This window comes from Salvelinus namaycush, chromosome 15, assembly GCF_016432855.1.
Source record: "Salvelinus namaycush isolate Seneca chromosome 15, SaNama_1.0, whole genome shotgun sequence".
Classification (NCBI taxonomy): domain Eukaryota; kingdom Metazoa; phylum Chordata; class Actinopteri; order Salmoniformes; family Salmonidae; genus Salvelinus; species Salvelinus namaycush.
The window spans coordinates 12,629,569-12,650,292 of record NC_052321.1 but is presented as its reverse complement, the minus strand read 5'-3'; the positions used below and the strand labels follow the sequence as shown (position 1 = coordinate 12,650,292).

General features: G+C 43.6%; 1 protein-coding gene and 1 long non-coding RNA gene across 2 annotated transcripts in view; both read right to left on the bottom strand.

Annotated features, from left to right (window-relative positions):
• Positions 1-3,213: 3,213 nt before the first annotated feature.
• LOC120059840 lies at positions 3,214-8,552 on the bottom strand. Its single transcript, XR_005478176.1, has 3 exons — positions 8,381-8,552; positions 4,147-4,323; positions 3,214-4,043 (listed from the first exon to the last, which is right to left on the bottom strand). It is a non-coding gene; the product is annotated as an uncharacterized LOC120059840 (long non-coding RNA).
• Positions 8,553-11,077: 2,525 nt separating this feature from the next.
• Positions 11,078-20,724, bottom strand: part of LOC120060199 (frizzled-3-like) — a 36,733-nt gene continuing 27,086 nt past the window's right edge. Inside the window, exons 7-10 of the mRNA XM_039009338.1 lie at positions 13,866-14,014; positions 12,931-13,042; positions 12,543-12,820; positions 11,078-12,206 (exon numbers count right to left, since the gene is read on the bottom strand). Coding sequence (XP_038865266.1) covers positions 11,978-12,206; positions 12,543-12,820; positions 12,931-13,042; positions 13,866-14,014 — 768 coding nt within the window. The 3' untranslated portion in view covers positions 11,078-11,977. The remainder of the gene's footprint in view (positions 12,207-12,542; positions 12,821-12,930; positions 13,043-13,865; positions 14,015-20,724) is intronic.

Here is a 20,724-nt window from a genome sequence, read left to right as displayed (position 1 = left end):
ATGTCATGTTGATATGGTTTTCAGTTTGCTTCCATATGACTGGTTTTACATTCGTCTCCGGGGATCATAAGAAAAAATTACCTAAAACAATTGCGATGTGTATTTACAATCCCCTTCTCCAAACATATTACTCATTTACCTGGCTCTTATCAATTTAGAAATGACAGTGCAAGGAGAATGCTGTTATTTCTATCTTTAAAAAAATAAGTAGATATTTTTTCCACTTGGAACCAGTAGGTTCACTCAGCCTTATTCATGGTTCCCTCTCACATAAAAGTGGTGGACTTATGAGGGTATTAAGTGAAGGTCAGAGGGCGGATCTAAGTCTCCCGAGAGACGCAGTGGTCTAAGGCACTGCATCGCAGTGCTAGCTGTGCCACCTAGAGATTCTGGGTTCGCGACCGGGAGACCCACAATTGGCCCAGCGTCGTCTGGGTTAGGGGAGGGTTTGGCCAGCAGGATGTACTTGTCCCATTGCGCACTAGCGACTCCTGTGGGGGGGCCGGGCGCAGTGCACGCTGACACAGTCGCCAGATGCATGGTGTTTCCTCTGACACATTGGTGCAGCTGGCTTCCGGGTTAAGTAGGAATTGTGTCAAGAATCAGTGTGGCTTGGTTGGGTTGTTTCAGAGGACGCACGGCTCTCGAGTCTGTACAGGAGTTCCAGCGATGAGACAAGACTTTAACTACCAATTGGATACAACGAAAATGGGGGTAAAAGTAACAAAAAAATACAACTAAAAGAATAGGGCATATCTGTGGACACTTCCACCACACCTTCATTTCTTAAATATCCACCCCTTAAGCTATTATCATGCTTACATTTATCAGAATACACAGAGAAAAGCTTAACTCGGGTTGGAGTTCCCCCCTATATGCATTATCAAAATGTAGCTGCCTTTTAAAAACATCAATACATTCATCAAGACTTAATGATAGTCAAAATTGCAAAAGAACGCAACTGTCTGCAAAAAGATTAACACAAACATGCAGTGCATTCAGAAAGTATTCAGACACCTCTTATGTTACAGCTTTATTCTAAAATTGATTCAATAGTTTTCCCCCTTATCAATCTACACACAATACCCCATAATGACAAAGAGAAAACAGAAATGCACAAGTATTCAGACAATTTGCTATGAGACTCGAAATTAGGCTCAGGTGCATCCAGTTTACCATGATCATCCTTGAGATGTTTCTACAATTTGTTTGGAGTCCATCCGCTTGGAGTTTGGCAAAAGGCACCTAAAGGACTCTCAGACCATGAGAAACAAGATTCTCTGGTCTGATGAAACCAAGATTGAACTCTTTGGCCTGAATGCCAAGCGTCACATCTGGAGGAAACCTGGTACGATCCCTACGGTGAAGCATGGTGGTGGCAGCATCATGCTGTGGGGATGCACTTCAGCGGCAGGGACTGGGAGACTAGTCAGGATCGAGGGAAAGATGAATGGAGCAAAGTAGAGACATCCTTGATGAAAACCTGCTCCAGAGCGCTCACGACCTCAGACTAAGGGGGGGGGGGGGGGGGGTTCACCTTCCAACAGGACAACGACCCTAAGCAGACAGCCAAGACAACGCAGAAGTGGCTTCGGGATAAGTCTCTGAATGTCCTTGAGTGGCCCAGCCAGAGCCCGGACTTGAACCCGATCGAACATCTCTTTAGAGACCTGAAAATATCTGTGTAGCAACGCTCCCCATCCAACCTGACAGAGCTTGAGAGGATCTGCAGAGAATAAAATATGAGAAACTCCCCAAATACAGGTGTGCCAAACTTGTAGCGTCATACACAAGAAGACTCGATGCTGTAATCGTTGCCAAAGGTGCGTCAACAAAGTACTGAGTAATTGGTCTGAATACTTATGTAAATGTTTTTGTTCGTTTTATTTGTAAAAATGTTTTTAAAAAACACTTTTAGGTTTGTCATTATCGGGTATTGTTTGTATATTGACGAAAGATTTTTTTTCCCATTTAATACATTTTAGTACAAGGCTGTAACGTAACCAAATGTGGAAAAAGGCAAGGTGTCTAAATACTTTCTGAATTAACTGTCTAAGCTGACAAGAGTTAGTCTTTCTTTTAAAAAATCCAAGTAGATCAATAGATTTTCTTTGCAATAACTAAATCGTGATGATCACATTTGGAAATACAACTATCAAAAAGTGCAGAATTATGGGTAATTACAGTCAATTACAATTTTTTATGAATTGATAAATTGTATTTCCAGTTTTGCAAAAGTGGGTCTAAGATATGGAATCCAGGTACAGAAGGCAAGAAAATGATCAGACATTCTGAAAAGGTATTTAAGAATTTGACCATAAGTTATTTTCCTATAGATCCACCACAGTCAGACCAGCTCAGGACCCACAGGAAGCAGAGGTTGACTAACCCTGGAGCAGAATCTATATTCTTAGTATTGTCAATTGCTCCCATTCGTTGAGAAACATGTAGACCGCCACATTGTTTTGTTCCACTGTGAGTGGATGACATTTCTGAGCAGTCTCGGAGAAGCTCTGCATACGACTCCCTGACATCACCCACAGCATCTGAACACCGCGCTGCGTTTGGGTCAGAGTTCTAGAACCCCATCCCCAAGGTCTAGAACTATCTCTCTGAGTTCTATAGCTGAGGCTGGGAGAAGTTCAGAGACCAAAGAAGATCCAGGAGAAGCCCTGAAGAGACCCAGGGTGCTGTAGTCAGACCAGACCCTGAGACATGAGAAGTGCTCCATCTACATCTCACACTTTCAACAGGAAACTCCTCCTGTACCTCCTGACATTCTTTTCATGGCAGATAAGAAATCTATCTGTGGCCAGGACAGAACACAAATACTGATTCCATTGAGCTTTGAGGCTCAGTCAGATCTTAGCAAATTCTGGAAATAGTTGAAATGTTGACCTTTGAATAATAAGGGGGATTAAATTTACTCAGTCTGACAATTACTCTTAAATCAAATTAGTTTAACTTCGTTGCTTATTTTTTCCACAACAATCACTTAAAATCAATTATGTTCATGTGGAATTTGAATACAATAGGTAGATGAATCTAGGAGCCTTTGCTTCAGGAGGTTGTGACTGAATATATTGATGGATGTATTCATGGAAGTCTTTGAAGTGATGGCTTTGATGGTGTAGCCTAGCCTCTCTGTATGTAAGGCAGATGTATATCACTGTTTCACTATCTAATAAAACAAATCACACTGAAAATCAGGGATGAGGAAAAGAGTTTTACACTTTCGTGGAAATCTTTTATTTTACATCTAAATTAAACACATAGGTCTGTCGGTTTATCCAAAAACACATTCACTATCATTAACTAAACCTAGTTATCAGTTAAATCATTTCAAACAAGATCACAGTAATGACAAGCCAGACAAGATAAGCATTGAACAACATTTTAAATAATTAGAAAGGACCATGGTGACATTTGTCCCATGTATAAAAAGCATTTTGACATGAGTCAAGACAGTACATAAGGCAGTATTTTAATACTGCAACTAGAGCTTGAATTTTAAAAATGGATTACTAACTTTACCACACTGCAGAGTATTGTGATGTGGTTTTCCACAGTTCAGTGCTGTTTTGTGAGGAAAATGTCACCCTCTAGGCCACATAAAATCTGAGATCAAAGTTCATGCGGAAGTCTAAATCAAAAAAATTGACTTTCCAACAAAACAAACCAACATAAGTGTCAACAAGTCAGTCTAGAAACACAGGAAGACACGTCTTATGTGCCGATTAGAGGAAAGTATTATTAGTAAATGCTTATAGGTTTACTAAATTTGATCAATTACCTGGATGAGTTGAACCTCTGCTATCAACAACTTCAATTTGTATAGATTGTGCATTTGGCCCCAGCTTCTTCCTGCAGTCCTCCAGCTGTACTCGAACTCTCTTGAGAGGCAGCAGTATCCTCTGAGCTCCACTGTTACAACCAGGACTCAGTGATTTCCTGCAGTCCTTCAGCAGTACGGTCACCCTCTTGAGGGAAGAATTGGGATCAGGTTGGTAGGGAAGAGACAGGCTTGGACTGTCCTCACAATCCTAAAACAAAAGACAACATAAACAGACAATTGTAGGTGGTGTCAAATGGAAAAATATACATTGATGAACTACATCATTTTGTAATGTATGCTTACTACGCTACCTCCTCGAGTTTCATAGACTCTGCATTTGGCCCCAGCAGGTTAATGCAGTCTTCCAGCAGCAGTGCAAGAGGAGGCAATGTGCATTGAGCTCCACTGTTACAGTCAGGACCCAGTGTGACCGTAGGTTCAGGATCAGGTTGGTAGGGAAGAGACAGGCTGGCACTGTCCTTACAATCCTAGAATAATAACAACAGATATTATGTAGACTTGTCAAGTTCAATATCTGTATAGAACAAACACTAGATTTCTGAAAAGGTGTAGCAAGAGGGACTTGTGGTGGCATTTGGGCATGGCATTTTGGAAAAATGTACTTATGTACATCAACTAATATGGCAGCTTAATGACTAAATATTTTTTGACCTTTATGACAACATTGTGCCACCAGCAAGGTAGTAATACATTTTAGGTAAATTAAAAAAATTATTTTATGGAGACCAGATGCTCAAATCAAAGGTCATTAACCCTTTAAAGATCAATAACTAAAGTAATATGATTAATAACTTTTATCACAATGTCATTTCATTTAAATTGAGGAACACCAATTGACACTTTGGTTATAGACACCAAATTGTCAATGGAATTATCAAATTTATGACATAATAAAAGGATGTGATTATCTTATTTTTTCTAGACCCCTCCCCCGATAGAGTTAATACTCAGGATCCTTCTTTGTAAAGAGCGATTTAAGGCAGAAACACCAGTGACATAAAACTATTTTATATTTTGTAATAAATTATATTAGGTATTTGGAATAGACTTCTTTGTTTTCATTTATTTAAATACTTGTTTATGTTCTAGAATTCAAAATAATAGATAATATATCCCTAAATCATGTCACTACAACAAGCCAACTGTACCCTTAGTAAAATGCATGAACATCATTGATAAAAAGTTCAATATCAACAAAAACATTTATGTTCTGTAACTGTTAGTCATTTGAACATGTTTTACATGGTTGCAAGGGCGAGGGGTGCACATTCCACCTCAATTCAAGAACAATCCAAGTCTTATCTTTGGGAAATGACACAGACATGAAGAGGATTAGCTAGCAAACCCAACAAGGTCTTTGCATTGGTGAAAAGTAGCTATCATATTCCTGCAATAGAGTGCACTAGCTAGCTATCTTTTCTTTATGGGCTGTTGGAGGAAGCCTCCCAGGACAAGCCTCACTTGGTAACATTCCTGTAAAGTCAACCAGCAAGCTACAATTTGGCCTATGTTAAGGCAGGGCAAACCCGTTTTGGTGATTTCTGGTATATCAAATCAAAAATGTAATTTTATTTGTCACATGCGCCGAATATAACAGGTCAGTCACCTTAGAGTGAAATGCTTACTTACAAGCCCTTAACCAACAATGCAGTTAAGCCAAAAATAAGTGTTGAGAAAGTATTTACTAAATAAAAAATAAAATCATAATTAAAAAAAAAATAGAAAAATAACAAATAAGGTTAGTCGAGGTAAGAGGTAATATGTACATGTAGGTAGAGGTGAAGTGACGATGCATAGATAATAAACAGGAACTCTGTAACTCTGGGTCTTAATTGAAAAGGATGCTGTCACTGCTGCCTGTTGACATTACTACATGATTCCATAGTTTTGATGTTTTCACTATCATTCTACAATGTAGAAAACAGTAAAAATAAAATGTGTGTCCAAACTTTTGACTGGTATTGTACATGTGCAACAGTAATCATATTACTTGTATTTTTTTTACGAGAAGCTTTTAAACTGCACACACCAAAACAGAAAGAGAAAAAAACACTGCTTTCTCAATCACTCCTATCAATTATCACTTTGAAATCAATTGCACGAGTGGGATTGTACATCCTGTTTACACAGCTCAAAAACCAAACGGAATCTGGGAATAATGTATGGTTAGAGGACTGGTTAGAGGACAATTTGTAGAAGACAGCTAGCTACATTTTGAAGTGCTGCATTTTGATTCAAGTGGGTCGCCAACACCGTAAATGTAACACCATGCCCAAACCGCCATCATGCGCAAGTTGATTTTGTCCCCCATGACACGCCAGCTGAAATATCAAAACAAACTCTAAACCAATTATATTAATTTGGGGACAGGTCGAAAAGCATTAAACATGTATGGCAATTTAACTAGCTAGCTTGCTGTTGCTAGCTAATTTGTCCTGGAATATAAAGTTATTTTACCTGAAATGCACAATGTCCTCTACTCCGACAATTAATCCACAGATAAAACAGTCAACCGAATCGTTTTTCTTCTTTGGACTTTATATTGTAATGACCCTGGGTTTATAAGCGTGGAAATCGACTCTGCCGCTTGAGCTTTTGCGGCACAGTTGATAGCGCGCCGGACCTCGGGCTAGGGGTCGAGAGCTCGAGACCTGCTCCCTGCTGTTTCATTACATTGGTGTCAGAAGTGATCGGACCTTGCATCCACGACAAGTGCGTGTGCTTGGCCGGTGAGCTTGTTCCTGTAAGACATAGAGTCGCAAGCTAGCGTGAGGACGCTTTCTTTGAAAGGAGGGAGTAGTGTAACGACCCTGGGTTTAAAGCGCGGAAATCGACTCTGCCGCACGAGCATGCTTTTGCGGCACAGTCGATAGCGCGCCGGACCTCGGGCTAGAAGGTTGAGGGTTCGAGACCTGCTCCCTGCCTGTTTCATTACAATATTATGATCAGCAACAAACTTTCATAATAAGGTCTATTACCACAACTGACCTCAGTTCATCTTTCAAACACCCACGTGGGTATAACCAATGAGGAGATGGCACGTGGGTATATGCTTCTAAAAGCCAATGAGGAGAGGCAGGACTTGCATTGTGTTCAAATAGAAGCAACTTCTATTTTAGCGCCTGGCAATGCAGACAAGCAGTGTGGGTGCAATGATTGAATAACATGCATGTGTAAATGTATTTTTGTAACAAATGACCGAACAGGGGTGTAGCACTGTTTCAACACTATTCAAAGGCCACATGGAAACTTGCAATAGCCTCTACATGGTTGGTTAGATGAGCATTTGTACAAGGCTTCTATCAATGTTTTGGAATGTTGATTTCGGGAGGCTGCAATCAAGGAAAATGGAACAAACAACTTTTCCTGTTAGTTAAAGTCTACAAATAACGACCTGCCATAGGTAATCGACAGTGACAACGGTCGGTTGCTATTTAAGTGATAGTTTGACATTAAAATCAGTCTATTGATATGTGGCCTGTGACTTTTATAGAGAGACCGCCACCGAATTATCCGTTCCATTTGAGAAAGAAAATTATAGCTGCGTTGTAAGTCTAACCCCTTCATAGACGCGAGCATCTTCTGGTAGGGGGGGTTTGCTAAGATCCCCCGACGCTCGTCAACGTTAAAACACATCGCTTGCCTTACGGTTTTGGAAACATAAAGAACTCTTTCATATCAGCGAGAGATAATAACAATAAAAATGTTAAATTACTACACACCTTTACAGGAATAGTTTCCTCACACGGCCATGTTACATCGCTTGTTTACGGAAGACATAGGTGGCCACCTGTGTTAATTAATTACCACCTACCTGTGTGTACATTTAACTGGGGAGGAGTTTAGTTTGTCATCTGGTAGCATATACAGTTTGTAGATCTGTGCAAAACTACTACAGTAAGTGTATATATTTAATTTGAAAGATTATTTCTCACTGATATGAAAGATAAGGGGCAAATCAGCATATGTTTAGAAAATCGTTTTGAACGCAATAATTTACGTTTCTAAACTTTAAAAACACCGTTTCGGAATTGTAGTTCACATGGAGCCAACCATGGGCGAATGTAACCACAGAATGTATGTATGTATCTATGTATGAAAAATAAGGGTTTGAGAGCTGTGACCACACAGTGCTTATGAAAAAGTAGACAGTACAAAAGCAAAGATATTAATATGTTTTTAGGCAATTTATATTTTGGCATCGTATTGAATAAACTTTAATAGTAACATCCCCAATCTGAGGTAAAACGGGTGTAATTCGGCTAATATCCCCCCAATTCGATGTGGTCGAAACATCAATGTGTAATGTAACACTGTCCACATCATGGAAAGTAGCGTAATATGCATTAGACGGCAAAATAATTCAATATCTTAATTTAGGATGATAGTAAAAGAAGCAAACTTCCTTTTTTTCAAGTATCACACATCTCACTAGTTTGCCCATTTGGACAAAATGCTCGTAAACACAATTGAACCAGGCGCTCTAGACTAGAGCGTCCATGTGCAAATATGCTGTTTGCTTACCATGATATTGAATTAGCTGTGTCCTTTTTTTTTTGTAGGGTCGTTTCACGTTTGCAGCTACAGTAGTTATGTTATTATTAGGTGCGAAATGCTAGGCAAATTAAAGTTTGGAACCTTTTTGACTAGGCCACGAAATGAAAAGCATTCTCCGCATGCCCCGAAACGATGTTTATTTTTGTGGATAATCATGTCGGTTGGCATGGCTTGTGATGCATTACCGCCACCACCTGGACTGGAGTTTTTTTGTTTTGACTAACTGACATCCTGTAGGCTTCATTTGTTTCTTGTTGATATATTAAGTCAAAAGGTGCTTAGGTATAGAGCCCGAAATATCTTGACTTCATGGTCCAATATTTACAAGAGAGAGAGATGGCCCAGCAGTGTTGTATACATAACCACACAAAGATTAACAAAAACACACCCCAACATCGCGAACACGTTTCATACAAAAACTTTATTGGAATTTTTGCATAACTCTACAACTCAACTTGACATCTACACACATTCGGACAGAGCTAGCCATAGAGTTAAAGTGCTCAATCTTTTTTTTATTTTTTTTTAGGAAAGCTGTGATGTGTACAGAGAGAACAGACATAGACTTACAGCAAGAGGATTAGGTAGAACAAATAGTCCCTCATTCCGTGTAGCAAATCCTGGTCTTGGAATCAGGGTTGGGGTCAATTCCTGTCAATTCAGGAAGAACACAGAAATTCCAATTCTCTGTCATGATTTTCAATTTGGAAAATTTGGAATTGGAATTTTGTTTACTTTCTGAATTTACTGGAATTGAAAAGGAATTGATTATTTGCTTTGGACATGTAGGTTAAATGTAGCCAATCATTGATATTGATCAATGAATCCCTCAACATTCCGTGAGGTGACCAGACCAGTAGTCAGACAATTGAGGTGCTTGGTTGGAACTAAACCATGCAATATCTGGACACTCGAGGACCAGGGTTTAGGTTATGATTGTGGGTAAGGGCAACTTCTACCATGACAGCAGGCAGGAGAGCTTTGGAGACTGAAGGGGAATGAGTGAGAGTGAGGAGGCAACTGGGAGAAGCACAGTCAATCACACAAGCGGGCACGGAACAAGGATATTTGGGTGTTTGACATGCAAAAATATGCTACTTTGCTCAGGAACACACTACAGACAGACAGGCAGACACAGACAGAGAGAAGAACGTGTTGCATCTTCTTTGAGGTGCAACTCAGTGTGGTGAAGCACCATGGGTAAAGTGTTAGGCATCAGGTGGAAAAACACCAAAGAAGAACTCCAGAGATTGACAGTGTCCTGACACGCACACACGCACACACGCACACACACACACACACACACACACACACACACACACACACACACACACACACACACACACACACACACACACACACACACACACACACACACACACACACACACACACAGGAGCAGCATTGTATTACAAAGACACACAATAGCAGCAGCAGCAGTCTGAGGTGACTGATGAGTGACAGGCGTGGTTTAAGGTACCTCTGGACTGATGAGGTAGGCTGGGTTAAAGGCAAGGGAGGGTTTCGTGTACATTGGAGTGTGTGTGTGTGTGTGTGTGTGTGTGTGTGTGTGTAGGTTTGCGTGTGTGTTTGTTCACAGGTAAGGCTGTGGGTAGGGGTGAGCTAGGCTGAGAGATTTTGAGGGGTTGTGAGAAAATCCCCTGATGACCATAATGGAGAAGACTACTGCAGTTTTATGTGTGTGAGTGAGAGAGGGATACAGAAAGACAGAAAGACAGGAGAAACACAAGTAAACACAAGCACAATCTTTCCCATATTATCAATTTTCCTTTTTTCCCCCTCCCCAGTGTATTCCTCCCCCTCCCCAGTGTATTCCTCCCCCTCCCCAGTGTATTCCTCCCCCTCCCCAGTGTATTCCTCCTCCTCCCCCAGTGTATTCCTGCTCCTCCCCAGTGTATTCCTCCTCCTCCCCAGTGTATTCCTCCTCCTCCCCAGTGTATTCCTCCTCCTCCCCAGTGTATTCCTCCTCCTCCCCCCCCAGTGTATTCCTCCTCCTCCCCCCCAGTGTATTCCTCCCCCTCCCCAGTGTATTCCTCCCCCTCCCCAGTGTATTCCTCCTCCTCCCCCAGTGTATTCCTGCTCCTCCCCAGTGTATTCCTCCTCCTCCCCAGTGTATTCCTCCTCCTCCCCAGTGTATTCCTCCTCCTCCCCAGTGTATTCCTCCTCCTCCCCCAGTGTATTCCTCCTCCTCCCCAGTGTATTCCTGCTCCTCCCCAGTGTATTCCTCCTCCTCCCCAGTGTATTCCTCCTCCTCCCCAGTGTATTCCTCCTCCTCCCCAGTGTATTCCTCCTCCTCCAGTGTATTCCTCCTCCTCCCCAGTTCATTCCTCCTCCTCCCCAGTGTATTCCTCCTCCTCCAGTGTATTCCTCCTCCTCCCCAGTCCATTCCTCCTCCTCCCCAGTGTATTCCTCCTCCTCCCCAGTGTATTCCTCCTCCTCCCCAGTGCATTCCTCCTCCTCCCCAGTGTATTCCTCCTCTTCCCCAGTGCATTCCTCCTCCTCCCCAGTGTATTCCTCCTCCTCCTCCAGTGTAATCCTCTTCCTCCCCAGTGCATTCCTCCTCCTCCCCAGTGTATTCCTCCTCCTCCCCAGTGTATTCCTCCTCCTCCCCAGTGTATTCCTCCTCCTCCCCAGTGTATTCTTCCAGTAGTCCTTTCTTCCAGTGTTAGGGGTACAGATCGTCTGTTGTTTCACACAGCGCTTGTCAATAGCAAAGACTTCGGATACACCCCCCCTCCCATCCCCTTTAAAAAGTCCCCCACATTCCTCTGCTTAGCTCTGAAGCAGCTGCAAAATGAGCACTACTCCAACCTCCATCTGTCCTTCCCTATTTTTCCCTAACTTTCTGAATCACAAATCGATCCCTAGCAACTATTCCCTACGCACTCCTGAAGCAATACAGCCCCAAAACAATTTCACCTATCATATCATAAGACAAGTTTAAGGAATTACCTTATTATTGAACTCTATTCATCCTTACTGACCTACAGGAGTGCCTAGGAAGTCGGGCCTAGGCATTGATCTCTCCTAGCTTCTATAGTTTCTCTCCACCAGGTGGGAGTATAGTGCTGTTTAACGTACTGCACTACAAGTACACACACGCTCATATGTTCAGCAGTACTCACAGCCAATCTTGACAGTATAAAAAATTATAATATTCTTGTTTCACAACCACAGCAAAAGAGCACCGTAACACACACAGAGTAGACCTTATCAGCTCATCTCTGCGTCTGTTGGTGTGTATCAGAGTACACACACAACCCCCCTCATTCAGAGTGGGCTGGCTTTCTGGCCATGAAGCCATTCCCTCCATAGAGTCCAATCCAAGTCCAACTGACTGATTGACGGTTAGCATCTCGCTACTTAGCAACCTCTGTGAAAAGCTGTCCAGGAGTGATCCATCTGTCAGTCAAACTGAAGGCCCCACTTCCTCTCTCACACATTCCTCCTGAATGGGAGCGACCTGTGTGTATGTCAAAGGTGGGGAGCGGGACAACTGACAACTTCCTGTTCAGCAGTGATGACATCATTTCCTGTTTCCGGTCAGGCGCTGGCTCCATTGTCACCATTATTAGTGACGCGGCCGAAGCTCGTCCCGTGGGTGATAAGGGTGGGTGGGGCCACGGAGAGATCACACTGGCTGCTGTGCTGTGATTGGGCATCCAGTCCGTGGAGGCTGCTGTGAGTGGACAGCAGGTGGTCGTGGCGGGGCGTGCTGCCGTGGGGGGGTAGAGTGCGCTCCTCGCCGCCTCGGTAACTACAGGGGGTGTAGCTGGGCGTAGGGGAAAAAGAAGGGGAGGAGACGTTAGTTCAGTAGTTCATAACTTTATGTACAACACACACATCCACACCAACAGGTATGCCAGCTGTGCGCTCTAATCTACAGCCAGGTGATTTTATCTCAGGTATAGAACTGTTAATAACAGATAGATTAGCAGCTGTCTACAGAAAAGGATCTCTTGAAGTGCCATAACTACAATAGGCTTTGGAAAGCCTGAATCTAGTTTCATCATGTATTCATCTTTGATTATAAAAACGGCTCATATATAGTGGCATCCCGTAGCCAACCCTCTCTCCCTCCTTTCCACCTTCTCTCTCACTCTCCTACCGTCCGTCTCGGGAGCGATGTAGACTGCCATGGTAACTGGTCTTGCTGTGCACGCTGCCAGCCTTGCTGCGGGTGGAGGAGGCGTGGCCCAGTGAGTGGATTGGTCTGCGGTCATCAGGGGCGTGTCTGGGGTCGTCAGGCTCGTCCAGGATGGCCAGGTGAGTGGAGGAGGCGTGGCCCAGTGAGTGGATTGGTCTGCGGTCATCAGGGGCGTGTCTGGGGTCGTCAGGCTCGTCCAGGATGGCCAGGTGAGTGGAGGAGGCGTGGGTGGAGGTGCCCTGGGGGAGGAGGATTAGGAATGAAAAACAATTAGTGATATCATATTATATTACATTATGAATTATGGTTAGGGCCATGTTTTATGACAAGGTCATGGTGCCAGTCATACCTGGGTGGAGGTTCCCCGTGATTTCCTGATGATGGGGGTGTGGGGGTTCCTCAGTAGAGACTGGGCAAAGTCTGGCTCCTGGAGCACCTGTCTGCTCTCATTCACCCCACTACTGCGGAGGGAGGAGTGCAGGGAGAGAGGAGGAAGTGGGTGAGAGGGGTAAAGGGGTGAAGGGGGAGGGAGTGAGAGGGGGGGGGGAGGGAGGGAGAGGGGGAGGGAGGGAGAGAGAGGGGGAGGGAGGGAGAGTGGGAGGGAGGGGAAGAGAGAGGCATGGGAGGGCAGGAAATGAGTGGAAGGGGAGGGAGGGGAGGAGAGAGGGAGGGGCATGGGAGGGCAGGCAATGAGTGGAAGGGGAGGGAGGGAGGGGAGGATGAAGTGAGAGGGGGAGGGAGGGAAAGGGGGAGGGGAGGGGAGGGGAGGGGAGGGGAGGGGAGGGGAGGGGAGGGGAGAGGAGAGAGGGAGGGAGGGAGAAGGGCAAGCCAAAAGAAAAGGGATGGGGGAGAGAAGGGAAAGAAAGGGAGTGATACACAGAAGAGGGCAGGGAGAGAGGGAAGGCAGAAGGGTGAGAGAATTGCAGAGAGGAGATGGAGATATGGAGGAGTGGGAGGGAGGAGAGATTGATGGGGTGTGCGGAGGAGGAGGGTGTTGTTGAGGGTGGGAGAACAGGCACAGAAAATAACCTAATCACCATGGAGACCGGGTTATGGGAAGTGTGTGTGTCAGGAGGGAGGGAATGACGAGGCTTTTAATGACATTCCACATTCAAATGTTGGTCAAATTGCTCATTTGAATATTTTCTGCAATTTATCAAGCTAGCGAGTGGTTCTACATTACTAAGTATTGAAATTACCGGCTTGAAATGAGAAATACACAAACATTAAAATACACGCGCAGACATGAGCACACACTCTCTCGCTTTCTCTCTCCTGGCTTACTCTTTGTTTCTGCGTCTGTGTAGGAAGCTGGCCCATTCGAAGCAGGTCTTCTTGCTGCCCACCCAGAAAACTGAGGGAATCCCCACCACCAGCATCATCAGGTACTTAATGAGGAACAGGGCCAGGTCTGGACGACTGGTCTGCTCAACCTACACAGAGAAAGAGGGGTTGAGGGACTGAGTCCAGAATCATCTGCTATTTCATCAAAACAACTATTCAACCTAACACACAGCGAAAGAGGGAGGACAGAGAGGAGAGTAAGATGGTGTGTGTCCTCTTCCTCATACTGCACAGCTCACTGCCCACAGACAGTCCTCCCTTCTGCTCTACTCCACATGCCAGCACAGTGACTGTGTGTGTGTGTCTGTCTGTGTGTATGTGTGCACACAGAGACAGCGAGAAAGGCTAGCTACCTGTAGTCTAAAACAGGGCTCTCCAACCCTGTTCCTGGAGACTACTGTAACGTAGGTTTTCACTTCACTACAAAACCTACACGAGGGTAGCTCTCCAGGAACAGGCTTGGAGAGCCCTGGAATAAAACCACAACTTTCTCTTGTGGCCACAAATAACATCACTAAAATGTGCCACTGACAAACACACACACACACACAAACAACACACACACACACACACACACATATCGACCTCCGGGAGAGCGATCAGATAACATGGAGTAAAATGTGAATTCCAGAGTGACTATGGGATGCAGAGAGGGTCACTGCACAGGGAGGACACACACGTCAGAGAAACTTGAGCACTAGCACCTGCTCGTACCACATATTCCACATACACACCAACACATTCACACACTCATCACTGCTCATATTACTTTCATTCATTTCATTCAACTTTATACTATGAGAGAGAGAAAGAGAGACAGAGAGAGAGACAGATGTAGAGAGAGACAGAGAGAGAGATAGAGAGAGATAGACGTGTGTGTACTATTGCAGCTGTAATGTCTACCAGTGGAGGCTGGTGAGGGGAGGACGCTCATAATAATGGCTGGAACAGAGTGAATGGAATGGCATCAAACACATGGAAACCAAGTGTTTGCTGTATTTGATACCATTCCAAAAAATCCGCTCCAGCCATTACCATGAGCCCATCCTCCCAAATGAAGGTGCCACCAACCTCCTGTGATGTCCATCCTTCTCAACTTTTCTAATAACGTACAGTTGGGCCGCCAGTTGGGCAGCCAGTTGGGCCACCAGTTGGGTGGCCAGTTGGGCCGCCAGTTGGGTTGCCAGTTGGGTCGCCAGTTGTGCCGCCAGTTGGGCCGCCAGTTGTGCAGACAGTTGGGCAGCCAGTTGGGTCGCCAGTTGGGTCGCCAGTTGGGTCGCCAGTTGGGCAGCCAGTTGGGCAGCCAGTTGGGCCGCCAGTTGGGCAACTAGTTGGGGAACCCTGCCAGAACTCTTTGCGCCACTATTTAACAAGGGACCAGCTTCTGCATTCAGAATGACTGGGAGTGAATGGTAGCCGTACAGAAAGTTTGGCATCAAAGTGAAAAGTAAACACAATCGTACTGAATTTCAGCTAACTACTCAGCGAACACATACTATAACTGTCATTCTGTTCATAAAAAATAGAAGAATCTACAGCCAAGTTATTACTGGATTTCCTGACCGCTGGTCATGTTTTCAAGGCTAATCCTGTAGAATCCAGCAACAGCGCTGGTCCCATGAATTTGTTTATTTTCTAACGCTTCAGCATGGAATTATTACGTTGTCTTTACCTTCCCATTTTCAACCTAGAAGCAAAGCAGGAAGTCAAATCAGGAAGTACAATATGTGCTGTGGTTTGTTGATTCCAATCATTTGAATGAACATTCTACATTACCATGGAAATTATTGCATCACAATACCAGGCAGCCATTGCGAGTGTATCCATGAGTTTACCAGCCAAATTGCCAGGATTAGAGGTTCCAAACCTGTTCTATTCATTCCTGTTCAATGTGTGCTAGTGCTGCACCTTGCTTGCAGCTTTTTATGTGTGCTCGTTTGCTACAACACCTTGCTTCCCACTTGGCAAAACTGGTGGAATCAACGTTGTTTCCACCTCATTTCAACCACCAAAATAATCGATGTGATGATGTTGAATCGGCGTGAAAAACTGATTGGTTGGATCAAACGAGATGGTAACATTTTTTGTTGATTTTACATTCAATTCATGTTAGTTGAAAAATCTACCAAATGTAAATCAAAACTAGATATTGAACTGACATCTGTGCCCAGTGGGTTGTTTCAGCAAGGAGCAACAAAGTTTCGTCACGTTGTTAAGAGTCCATATTACCACAGAAACGGACTCAACCGCACGAATGCCCGGCCGTCCTGTCTTCAGTCAGCAGTTTGTTACCAAAAATGTTTTACGGTTACACGGTGATTGTGCCAGCTCTATCTAACAAACAAACACAAACACACACACACACACACACACACACACACACACACACACACACACACACACACACACACACCAGGTGCTTAATAATTAAGAGGGAGCACTACAAAGCCTCCAGAGTGGAGGAAACTTAATGCCGTGCAGTTGGGTTGGGCAGAGTAACGTTACAATGTGTGGGTTACAGAAAACGAACTAGAGGGACTGGTAATAGGAGCAGTAAACTAGCACACAGAGAGAGAGATAGAGACAAAGAGACAGAGAGAGACAGAGATGGATAGAGACAGACAGATACAGAGACAGATAGAGAGACAGAGCGAGAGAGAAAGAGAGACAAAGAGACAGAGACGGATAGAGAGACAGAGAGAGACAGAGACGGATAGAGAGAGACAAAGAGAGACAGAGACAGATAGAGAAACAGAGAGAGACAGAGAGCGAGAGAGAAAGAGAGACAAAGAGACAGAGAGAGACAGAGACAGATAGAGAGACAGAGAGCGAGAGAGAAAAATACCTCTAAACCTACAGTGACTTCAATATGAATTCAAACCCATTTACTTTTTCCACATTTTGTTGTTTTACTGCCCGATTTTAAAATGTATTATATTGAGATTTTTCATCACTGGCCTATGCACAATACCCCATCATGTCAAAGTAGAATTATGTTTTTAGAAATTGTTAAATATAAATGAAAAATTCAAATGTCTTGAGTCAGTACAATGCATTCGGAAAGTATTCAGACCCCTTGACTTATTCCACATTTTGTTAAGTTACAGCCGTATTCTAAAATTGATTAAATAAATAAAAATCATCATCAATCGACACACAATACCCCATAATGACAAAGCGAAAACAGGTTTCAGAAATGTTAGAAATATTTACATACAGTTGAAGTCGGAATTTACATACACTTAGGTTGGAGTCATTAAAGCTTGTTTTTCAACCACTCCACACATTTCATGTTAACAAACTATAGTTTTGGCAAGTCGGTTAGGACATCTACTTTGTGCATGACACAAGTAATTTTTCCAACAATTGTTTACAGACAGATTATTTCACTTATAATTCACTGTATCACAATTCCAGTGGGTCAGAAGTTTACATACACTAAGTTGACTGTGCCTTTAAACAGCGTGGAAAATTCCAGAAAATGATGTCATCACTTAAGAAGCTTCTGATAAGCTAATTGACATAATTTGAGTCATTTGGAGGTGTACCTGTGGATGTAATTCAAGGCCTACCTTTAAATTCAGGGCCTCTTTGCTTGACATCCTGGGAAAATCAAAAGAAATCAGCCAAGACCTCAGAAAAAAATTGTAGACCTCCAGAAGTCTGGTTCATCCTTGGGAGCAATTTCCAAACGCCTGAAGGTACCACGTTCATCTGTACAAACAAGAGTGCGAAAGTATAAACACCATGGGACCACGCAGCCGTCATACCGCTCAGGAAGGAGACACGTTCTGTCTCCTAGAGATTAACGTACTTTGGTGCGAAAAGTGCAAATCAATCCCAGAACAACAGCAAAGGACCTTGTGAAGATGCTGGATGAAACAGGTACAAAAGTATCTATATCCACAGTAAAACGAGTCCTATCTCGACATAACCTGAAAGGCCACTCAGCAAGGAAGAAGCCACTGCTCAAAAACCGCCATAAAAAAAGCCAGACTACAGTTTGCAACTGCACATTGGTACAAAGATCGTACTTTTTGGAGAAATGTCCTCTGGTCTGATGAAACCAAAATAGAACTGTTTGGCTATAATGACCATTGTTATGTTTGGAGGAAAAAGGGGAATGCTTGCAAGCCGAAGAACACCATCCCAACCGTGAAGCACGGGGGTGGCAGCAACATGTTGTGGGGGTGCTTTGCTGCAGGAGGGACTGGTGCACTTCACAAAATAGATGGCATCATGAGGTGGGGAAATGATGTGGATATATTGAAGCAACATCTCAAGACATCAGTCAGGAAGTTAAAGCTTGGTAGCAAATGGGTCTTCCAAATGGACAATGACCCCAAGCATTCTTCCAAAGTTGTGGCAAAATGGCTTAAGGACAACAAAGTCAAGGTATTGGAGTGGCCATCACAAAGCCCTGACCTCAATCCTGTAGAAAATTTGTGGGCACAACTGAAAAAGCGTGTGCGAGCAAGGAGGCCTACAAACCTGACTCAGTTACACCAGCTCTGTCAGGAGGAATGAGCCAAAATTCACCCAACTTATTGTGGCAGGATTGTGGAAGGCTACCTGAAACGTTTGACCCAAGTTAAACAATTTAAAGGCAATGCTACCAAATACTAATTGAGTGTATGTAAACGTCTGACCCACTGGGAATGTGATAAAAGAAATAAAAGCTGAAATAAATCATTCTCTCTACTATTATTCTGACATTTCACATTCTTAAAATACAGTGGTGATCCTAACTGACCTAAGACAGGGATTTTTTACTAGGATTAAATGTCAGGAATTGTGAAAAACTGACTTTAAATGTATTTGGCTAAGGTGTATGTAAACTTCCGACTTCAACTGTAAGTATTCAGACCGTTTTCTATGAGACTCGAAATTGAGCTCAGGTGCATCCTGTTTGCCGTTGATCATCCTTCAGATGTTTCTACAACTTGATTGGAGTCCACCTGTGGTAAATTCAATTGATTGGACATGGTTTGGAAAGGCACACACCTGTCTTTATAATGTCCCACAGTCAGAGCAAAAACCAAGCCATGAGGTGAAGGAACTGTCCGTAGAGCCCTGAGACAGGATTGTGTCGAGGCACAGATCTGGGGAAAGGTACCAAAACATCTATGCAGCCTTGAAGGTCCACAAGAACACAGTGGCCTCCGTCATTCATAACTGGAAGAATTTTGGAACCACCAAGACTCTTCCTAGAGCTGACTGCCCGGCCAAACTGAGCAATCGTGGGAGAAGGGCCTTGGTCAGGGAGGTAACCGAGAACCCGATGGTCACTCTGACAGAGCTCCAGAGTTCCTCTGTGGAGATGGGAGAAGCTTACAGAAGGACAACCATCTCTGCAGCACTCCACCAATCAGACCTTTATGGTAGAGTGGCCAGACAGAAGCCACTCCTCAGTAAAAGGCACATGACAGCCCGCTTGGAGTTTGCCAAAAGGCACCTAAAGGACTCTCAGACCATGAGAAACAAAATTCTCTGGTCTGACGAAACCAAGATTCACTTTTTGGCCTGAATGCCAAGCGTCACATCTGGAGGAAACCAGGCACTGCTCATCACCTGGCACCATCCCTACGGTGAAGCATGGTGATTGCAGCATCATGCTGTGGGGATGTTTTTCAGCAGCAGGGACTGGGAGACTAGTCAGGATCGAGGGAAAGATGAATGGATCAAAGTACAGAGAGATCCTTGATGAAAACCTGCTCCAGAGCGCTCAGGACATCAGACTGGGGCGAAGGTTCACCTTAGAACAGGACAACGACCCTAAGCACACAGCCAGTGGTTTCGGGACAAGTCTCTGAATGTTCTTGAGTGGCCCATTCAGAGACTTGAACCCGATCGGTCATCTCTGGAGAGAACTGAAAATAGCTGAGCAGCGACGCTCCCCATCCAACCTGACAGATCTTGAGAGGATCTGCAGAGAAGAATGGGAGAAACTCCCGAAATACAGGTGTGCCAAGCTTGTAGTGTCATACCCAAGAAGACGTGAGGTTGTAATTGCTGCCAAAGGTGCTTCAACAAAGTACTGAGTAAAGTGTCTGAATACTTATGTAAATTTGATATTTAAGTTATATATTTTTTTTGCTTTGTCATTATGGGGTATTGTGTGTAGATTGATGAGTGGAAAAAAACGATTAAATCCATTTTAGAATAAGGCTGTAACGTAACAAAATGTGGAAAAGGTGAAGGAGTCTGAATACTTTCCGAATGCACTGTAAGTCTTCAACTCCTTTGTTATGACAAGCCTAAATAATTTAAGGAGTAAAAATTTGCTTAAAAAGGAACATAATAAATTGCATGGACTCACTCTGTGAGCAATAATAGTGTTTAACATGATCTTTGATGACTACCTCAACACTGTACCCCAAACATACTAATTATCTGTAAGGTCCCTCAGTCGAGCAGTGAATTTCAAACACAGACTCAACTACAAACACCAGGGAGGTTTCCAGTGTCTCGCAAAGAAGTGCACCTATGTAAAATGTGGCAAGGCAATTCACTTTTTCACCTGAAGACAAAGTGTTATGTTTGGGGCAAATCCAATACAACACATTATGGAAGACCACTCTCCAGTGGTGGTTGCATCATGTTATGGGTATGCTTGTAATCGTTAAGTACTGGGGAGTTTTTCAGGATAAAAAAGAAACAGAACGGAACACCTGACGCTGAAAGATTAATTCACTTTTCAGCAGCACAATAACCTAAAACACAAGGCCAAATCTACACTGGAGTTGCTTACCAAGAGTTACAGTTTTAACTTAAATCTACTTCAAAATATATGGCAAGA